We start from the raw sequence: 9,353 nt of genomic DNA on the forward strand, positions 1-9,353 counted from the left end.
GTCGAGTTGGTGTCTTATCAACTCAAAGATGTGGCAAACATTTGGTATAACCAATGGGAGCAGAGTAGGGGTGAAGATGCTGAACCTGCTAGATGGGATGAATTCGAGGGAGTTTTTCTTGACCACTTCTTTCCCCGAGAATTGAGGAAAGCGAAGGTGGAAGAATTTGTTAATCTGAAGCAGGAAGGTATGTCGGTTAAGGAGTATGGCCTAAGGTTCATCCAGCTGTCCAGGTATGCTCCAGAAATGATTCCTGATGTGAGGTCGAAGATGAGGAAGTTCGTCTCCGGATTAGGGAGGCATGTGAAGAAGGAATGCAAGGTAGCATTGTTGATCTCGGATATGGACCTTTCCAGATTAATGGTGTATGCTCAACAGGTAGAGGAGGAGAAGAGGAAAGACAGAGAAGAGCACCTGAGCAAAAAGGAAAGGTCATCTGGGCATGAGAATGAGCAGAGGCAAAGCAAGGGCAACAAGTCCTTCTTCCAGAAGAGGCCTTCCACCTATGCCTCATCTACCGCCAGCGCACCGATGCCGCAGGATAGGTATGACCGGCAGGGACAAAGTCGCCAGAATTTCAGACCCCAGGTTTCTCAATCCCCGGCCAGTGTAAGTCAGGGTTCGAAGGGAAAGCCACCATGCGGCAAGTGTGGTAGGCTCCACTTGGGAGAATGCAGAGCAGGAAGGGTTGGTTGCTATAAATGCGGCCAAATGGGCCATCTTCTGAGGGAGTGTCCAACATGGGGGAACAGGGCCCAGTCCTCTGCCATCGCACCACCAGCTAGAGGAAATCAGAGGGGCGCTACTCCAGGTACGAGTGGAGGTACAAACCGCCTATATGCCATGGGTAGTCGCCAAGATCAGGAGAACTCTCCAAACGTCGTGACGGGTATGATTCGAGTCTCTTCCTTTGATTGTTATGTATTGATGGATCCAGGTGCCACCTTATCTTTTGTAACTCCCTATGTGGCTAGTAAGTTCAATAAAATCCCTGAACGTCTTCTTGAGCCCTTTTGTGTGGCCACTCCTGTCGGTGATTCTGTCTTAGCTGAGAGAGTCTATAGAGATTGCACTGTGTCAATTCATCACAGGGACACCTTGGCTGACTTGGTTGAGTTAGACATGGTTGATTTCGACGTGATCCTTGGTATGGACTGGCTTTATGTCTGCTATGCCTCTATTGATTGTAGAACTCAAATTGTCACTTTCAAATTCCCGAATGAGGCTGTCATAGAATGGAGGGGTAGTCCTATTGCGCCTAAGGGTAAGTTTATTTCATACCTTAGGGCCAGGAAGCTAATCTCAAAAGGGTGTATCTATCACCTTGTCCGAGTGAAAGATGACAGCATTGAGTCTCCATCCCTTGAGTCGGTTCCGATTGTCAACGAATTTCCGGATGTCTTTCCTGAAGATCTGCCTGGAGTCCCTCCTGATAGGGAGATCGACTTCGGGATTGATGTTCTTCCTGATACCCAGCCTATCTCAATTCCTCCATATAGAATGGCTCCGGCTGAGTTGAAGGAGTTGAAGGAGCAGCTGAAGGACTTGTTAGATAAGGGATTCATTAGGCCGAGTGTCTCGCCATGGGGTGCTCCGGTCCTATTTGTGCGAAAGAAGGATGGGTCCCTTAGAATGTGTATCGACTACAGGCAGTTGAATAAAGTCACTGTGAAGAACAAATACCCTCTCCCCAGAATAGATGACTTATTCGACCAACTTCAAGGTGCCACTTGTTTCTCAAAGATAGACTAGAGATCCGGCTACCACCAGTTGAAGGTGAGAGAATGCGATGTTCCGAAGACTGCTTTCCAGACTCGTTATGGCCACTTTGAATTCTTGGTCATGTCTTTTGGGTTGACTAATGCTCCCGCCACTTTTATGGATCTCATGAACCGGGTATTCAAACCGTACCTTGATATGTTTGTGATTGTATTCATAGATGATATTCTGGTTTACTCCAAGAACGAAGAGGAGCACGCCTATCATCTTAGGGTCGTTCTACAAACTTTGAGGGACCAGGTATTGTATGCAAAGTTCTCTAAATGTGAATTTTGGCTTGCATCGGTGGCCTTCTTAGGCCACATTGTATCTGGAGATGGTATTCAGGTGGATGCTCAGAAAATAGAAGCTGTAAAAAATTGGCCTAGACCCACATCCCCAACAGAGATAAGGAGCTTTCTGGGCTTGGCCGGGTACTATCGAAGGTTTGTAGAGGGATTCTCATCCATATCATCACCATTGACTAAGATGACCCAAAAGAAGGCTAAGTTCCAATGGTCTGATGCTTGTGAGGAGAGTTTCCAGAAATTGAAGACCAAGCTAACCACTGCTCCTGTTCTAACCTTGCCCGGTGGAACAGAAGGTTTTGTGATTTATTGTGATGCCTCCAGAATTGGTTTGGGTTGTGTGTTGATGCAAAGGGGGAAGGTGATAGCCTATGCTTCAAGACAGCTTAAGCTCCATGAGACGAATTACCCAACTCATGACCTCGAGCTGGCAGCTGTGGTGTTTGCACTTAAAATCTGGCGCCACTACCTGTATGGAGTGCATATCGATGTATTCACCGATCACAAGAGCTTGCAATACGTCTTTAGCCAAAAGGAACTCAACCTTAGGCAAAGGAGATGGCTTGAGCTACTCAAGAACTATGATATGAGCATCCTCTACCATCCAGGTAAAGCTAATGTTGTTGCTGATGCTCTTAGCAGGTTGTCCATGGGTAGCACTAGCCACGTGGAGGAAGGAAGGAGGGAATTGGCGAAGGAGGTACACAGATTAGCCCGATTGGGAGTTCATCTGGAAGAGAATAATGAAGGCGGAGTTACCATTCAGGATGGGTCTACGTCCTCACTTGTGGCAGAGGTGAAGGAGAAGCAAGACCAAGATCCCTTCCTTCTCCAATTGAAGGGAGGAGTTCACAAACAAGAGGTAATGGTTTTTACCCAAGGGGGAGATGGTGTGTTACGGTACCAAAATAGATTGTGCGTGCCGGATGTCGATGATGTTCGAGAGAGGATTATGGCCGAAGCGCATAGTTCTAGGTACTCTATTCATCCGGGTTACACAAAAATGTACCATGACTTGAGGGAGATCTATTGGTGGAGCGGGATGAAGAAGGATATTGCGGAATTCGTTTCCAAATTCCCGAATTGTCAACAAGTGAAGGTTGAGCATCAGAGACCCTGTGGGCTAGCCCAAAACATAGAAATTCCAGAATGGAAGTGGGAGGTGATCAACATGGACTTTATTACAGGCTTGCTGAAGTCCCGAAAGCAGCATGATTCCATTTGGGTGATTGTGGATAGAATGACGAAATCAGCTCACTTCTTGGTGGTTAAGACTACCGACACCGCAGAAGATTATGCAAAGCTGTATATACAGGAGATCGTCAGATTGCATGGGGTCCCTTTGTCTATTATCTCAGATAGAGGAGCCCAATTCACTTCCCAATTTTGGAAATCCTTTCAGAAGGGATTAGGTTCGAGGGTGAATTTGAGTACAGCATTCCATCCCCAGACAGATGGCCAAGCAGAGCGCACAATTCAGACATTGGAAGATATGCTGAGAGCGTGTGTGCTTGACTTCAAGGGAAATTGGGACGATCACTTGCCTCTTATAGAGTTCGCATATAACAATAGCTACCATGCAAGCATCCAAATGGCTCCTTATGAAGCCTTGTATGGGAGGAGGTGTAGATCGCCCATTGGGTGGTTTGAAGTTGGTGAAGCCGAATTGATTGGGCCTGACCTCGTTCATCAAGCCATGGAGAAGGTACGAGTTATCCGAGAGAGGCTAAAGACAGCCCAAAGTCGCCAAAAGTCTTACACCGATGTGAGGAGGAGAGACTTAGAGTTTGAAGTGGATGATTGGGTGTATTTAAAAGTGTCACCCATGAAGGGGGTCATGAGGTTTGGAAAGAAGGGTAAACTTAGTCCTCGATACATTGGCCCATACCAAATTTTGAGGCGGATCGGGAGTGTCGCTTATGAGCTGGACCTACCCTCAGAGCTAGCTTCTATTCATCCGGTGTTCCACGTTTCAATGCTGAAAAAGTGCTTGGGCGATCCCTCATTGGTAGTCCCTATTGGGAACGTTGGAATTAAGGATAGCTTATCCTATGAGGAGGTCCCAATCCAAATTCTTGATCACCAAATCCGCAAATTGAGGAACATGGAAGTCGCCTCAGTCAAGGTTCTGTGGAGGAATCAATTTGTTGAGGAAGCCACGTGGGAAGCGGAGGAAGCCATGAAGTCTAAATACCCACATCTATTCATGCCTACAGAGGAGAGCATTGAAGGTAATGACTACTTCCATGACTCGAATTCATTCGTACCTTTTTGAGTTTTGATTGAGAATTTGATTGATTGAATGACTGAATTTTTATTGTGATTTGTACCCCGAGTCTATTCTTGGTTGCTCGTCATTCGAGGACGAATGATCCCAAGGGGGAGATAATGTAACACCCCTCAAAATTCTTCCCAAGATTCGGGCCTTCTTTGTACACGTGTGGGGCCCATCGTATTTATTTCGAAGTACGTACTTGAGTTAAGATGAGTCCCTGAGGAGTTTAAGAGCGTTGGAGGTAATGTGGGGTCATTGAGGACCCCTAGGACCGAGCTAAGTCCAAAAGATCCATCGTGGCTAAGTTTAGGACGAGTTCACGTAAGGGTCGACTTTCAATGACCATATCGTTTGAAAGACGTCAATCCGGGTGGCCTATGACCTATCAAATTAAAGGTCGTCGAGTCTTCTTTCCAACGCCACCAAGAACGTAGATTTTGGAGTTCGGGGCCAAAAGATATGACGATCCGAAGATGAACTAGCACGACAGGGATTTCATTTTTGGCCTGGGTTACCACTGCTGGGGAAATGGCCCTGGCGCCGTAAGGGCGAGACGCGCCACTATCGCGCCAGGAACATGCCTCAGTAGTTTGGTTCCTAGCGCGATGCGCCACTAAAAGTGTGCAGGGTTTTTGGGGCCAAATTCCCAGAATTTGGAATAATAGGCCTGGCGCCGTAAGGGCGCGACACGCCACTATCGCGCCAGGAACATGCCTCAGTAGTTTGGTCCCTGGCGCGACGCGCCACTAAAAGTTGTGCAGGTTTTAGGCGTAATCGGCCTTGGCGCTGTAAGGGCGCGACGCGCCACTATCGCGCCAAGGGCGTTTTAGCCTATTTTCAGAACATTTTAAGGAGGGGTAATTTGGGAACTTACCCAATTATATATATGTAGCCTTTGGCCTTTTGGGAACTCATTTGGCAGCCCTCACTCTCTCTCTAAAAAGCCCTAAGAGCTCCTCTCCCCTCTCTCTACTCTTCTTCTCCATTTCCAACAAAGGAGTCCAAGAAGCTTCAAGATTAGAGTCCTCCATTAAAGACCCAACCTCAAGGTTTTCTTCAAGTCTTCACTAAGGTATGTAAGGCTAACCAAAACATGGGTTGAGTCCACCCATGTGCCCTATTCTTGTTTTGAGGTTAGATATCCATGAAAATGGAGTTTCTTGGTATGGTACATGTTTGAATGAGTATTGTTCCCATATTATCAAATTATTGATGTGTTAATGTTGTTGAGCTAAGAGGTTCCTAAAATGAGTCCTTATGTGAGTATGAGATGATGAGGAATTGAGTTGCTAAATATGTTTTGTTGGTCTTGTTAATTATATAGATTCTATAAAGTATACTATTTTCTTAAAAATGTTGCCTATTATAAGAATGTCGATTTGAAGTCTTGGAGATGTGATGAGTCACAAAGATTTTTCTCAAATAGGTGGAGGTAATGATTGATTTTATATCTAGATGATGTTATATGTGCATTTAAAGCTTCCTTGAAGATATGATTGAGATTGAGCATTGAGATTGAGATTTGATTGTGATAGAGTTGATGAGTCGACAAGGTTGTAATGAGACTTGTTGATATGAGTTGATTGAGTTGAGTTGATAGAGTTTTATGAGCATTGAGTCTTGGGAGGAGTATCGAGCACCGAATTGGGTAAGAGTATAGTCCATACTCGCACCCAATACCTGTGTTGCCAAACGTAGGGGGGAATGAACCGTTAAAGTCAGATGCTTCCCCGAGAGCTTTTGTCCTGACATTATAGGACCTGGTTGGATTGGATCCATGAGTGTTCGTCGTTCATGCCCTGTCAAGGTATGAACGGGCGTGGCAACGACGTCGTTTCGTTGTACCTTCACTGGTTCATAAGTGTTGGTTGTCGGTTAAGAGAAACACCCAAGTAAGTTTTAATAGCACTCTGAGTCAGATTGAGTTGAATCGTATATGATTGGTCCAGTCTAAATCATACTCTTGTTTAGACTTAGGACATTTGATTGAGTTGTCATTGATTTTGAGTTGAGCTCCCGAGTTGGTTGATTTATCCTTCCTTGATGTTCGTTGTATTTGGCCATTTTACATACTCGTACATTCCATGTACTGACGCCATTTGGCCTGCATCGTTTCATGATGCAGAGACAGGTACTAGAGATCATCAACCGGCGCTCCGTTGAAGATCAACTTACACTTTCAGCCAGTCGGTGAGTCCTCCTAGTTCCTGGAGGATATTGGGCCTTCCTGTACAGTTTTTGGAGTGTCTCTTCTTTATTTAGATTGTCGGTAGCCATGGGCTTGTCATTGGCACCTTTTAGACTTGAATAGAGGCTTCATAGACTGAGATGTGAGGAGGTCGAGAGGTCATCTTGAGGATTCCTATTTTGATTATCGTCTTGATTGTAAATGTTTGGCCTTCGGCCCTTATGATATGAGAAGTATTTCTTAAATTGAGTTTTCTGCTAATAGAATGTGCTTGAATGAATGAGTGATTGTCCCAAGTGGTTCGCTCGGAGGTCAGAGATGGCCTTCGGGTGCCGGTTACGTCTAGGGTACCCTCCCGGGGCGTGACAATCTAATTTTGATTAGCTTTATTTGAATTGTCATCGAGAGAGGTTGCTAACTATAGCTTTGATTTTAAATATGGGATGTGTTTATTAACTTTGTTACTAAATGGATCTGTTATATGATTTCGTATATATGTTTATTAACTTTGTTACTTGCTCTTATTCTTAATTATTATTCTTAACTATCCTTGCTATTATTTTTAATTTGTTAGATTTTGTCAAGTTGAATTAGTTTTTTTTGCTTATTGTCTTGTGTTATTTCTTTTTCTTTGATTTATGAAATTCATCTTTTCTATCTTATTTTATTATGTGTTTTGTTTATGAACTTATTGTTCATATTGGTATGAAATTTCCAAGGATTCTAACCATCTATGTTCTATTTTTGCACTGTTTATTTTATTTGAGTGGTGAGTTACTATTGCATATTGATTTTTGGAGAATTGAACTCTAATAATGTTGTCATATTTTGTTTGGTATTTGTTTATTGTTTATCTTAGTTTTTCTAATACTACTATATCAACTTTATTGCTTTCTTGGATAACTTTTGTGCACTTTTTTTTTAATATTCTGATAATGGCTAACAAGTTTTGGTTATCATGTTTTATTGTTAATTTAGATTATTGTTAATTTTGTGTAGCGTTTGGTTATGTTGATAATTGTTCAAAATGTGATTCAAGAATTTTTTTACATTACATTAAAATTGGCCAATGAAAAAAATCTCTCCATCGATTTTTAAGGCCTCCCCATTTTTTAAAAGACGAATTGTTTTTGGAAATTTTAGTTTAAGTTTATACTTTACATTACACTATTTATGAATGATGAGTGGAAATCACTATTTTATTTTGTTGGCTACTTTTTCTAAGAGTTTAACTTCGTTTGTTTTGTTTACTTTTTGGACCATTTTTTCATCACTTTTTTTTTGTTGATGGATTGTAATTGATGATTAGTTTATACTTTATTTATTTATAGTTATCTTGTATCTATTCTAACTTTGTTTGACTACTTTTGCTAATAGTTTAACTTCATTTGATTTGGCTACTGTTCTGACTATTTATCCATCACTTTTGTTTGTTGATGAATTATAATTGATGATTAGTTTATACTTTATTTATTTATAGTTGTTATAAAGTGACATACAAAGTGTTAGTTTTAAGGGAGAACTAAAGAAGATTGGTATCATAATTTTTCATCACAAGAATATGCTACAGTATCATCAATATTTGGTTTCTTAATTTTTCATTTCATGCTTTTGTTACTATTATTATCTTTGCTTATGTTTATTAATTTTGTTAGATATGAACAATTTGAGCGAGTTATGTTGTGCAGTTGTTATCATTTAGTCGTTGTTGGGTAAGTTATTGCATATCACTTTTTTTTTATTTATAGATGGTGCATATTACTTTTTTTTTAATTTCCTAGATGGTGCATATTACGTTTTATGGTTTTGTTTAGTATATAGATGGTGCGTATTAATTGTATTGTTTTTGTTAGTTTTGTATGATTTTATGTTGGAAAGTTAAAGTTGGCCGATGAAGAAATTATCGTCGATTTCCAAGGCTTCCCATGTTCATGAGACGGGTTTTATTTTAGTTAGTATCATCATCATCATCATAATCATCATCATCATTATTATTCCTTACTAACACTTTTATTAAGTGCTTTTATAGGTACCAAGAGTTTCTCTCCGAGAAAGCTATTCAAATTAAGTTCGAATAATATTTTTAATTTAATATTGTGTATACTATTGACGTTAGGCAAAACTTAGGCCATAAATACTTACATAGAGAAATTTAATTGATTTAACTATTTAGTTAATTAATTCACATATGTAGACAATATTAAATAATCTTATTCCTTTAAAACATTTTTCATAATTTATCTCTCGTTGATATTGTAAGTTTAAAAATGTTATGCGAGAATATATTTTTTTCTTCTATAAAAGAATTATTTTTTTGTTCACACATTACAAAATGTGTTTTTCTTTTCATATGGTAAAAGAGTTTTCTTTTTCACATTAATAAAATGGAATTCTTTTAATACTGCATAAAAGCTACTTTATTTTTATTATATACATTTACAATGCCTTTCTCATATTTTCATACACATAATTGATAATTATATACATTATTTACATGATATATACTCTTTTATACATAAATTTTTATACAATTTTAGTATATATATATATGTGTGTGTGTTATACTGGAAAAATAATGATTTTATCCCCTCTATCCTTAATAAATTAAGTCTAGTCGGGTACCACATTTTGTGGATTTTGAAGGGTGCCTAACACCTTCCCTTTGTAATAATGTAATTCTTTACCTATAATCTAAACTGGTTTTTCGCAGATTGAAATATCAGTCGTGCATGTCATACATCAAATAGGTTTCCTTATTTTCCTTAATAAATTAGGTGGTGACTCTATACAATAATCCTTTTAGGGTCTATAAGTTGTGCTTTAT

The 9,353-nt window shown here is 40.4% G+C and overlaps 1 protein-coding gene across 1 annotated transcript; it reads left to right on the forward strand.

Moving 5' to 3' along the window:
- The first annotated feature begins 531 nt into the window (after positions 1-531).
- LOC129884308 (uncharacterized) lies at positions 532-7,976 on the forward strand. The gene is made up of 2 exons (XM_055958628.1): positions 532-1,169; positions 7,907-7,976. Exons 1-2 carry the CDS (start codon positions 532-534, stop codon positions 7,974-7,976), a joined length of 708 nt encoding a protein of 235 aa, XP_055814603.1.
- Positions 7,977-9,353: the final 1,377 nt, after the last annotated feature.

The sequence above is a fragment of the Solanum dulcamara genome, chromosome 4, assembly GCF_947179165.1.
Source record: "Solanum dulcamara chromosome 4, daSolDulc1.2, whole genome shotgun sequence".
Lineage (NCBI taxonomy): Eukaryota > Viridiplantae > Streptophyta > Magnoliopsida > Solanales > Solanaceae > Solanum > Solanum dulcamara.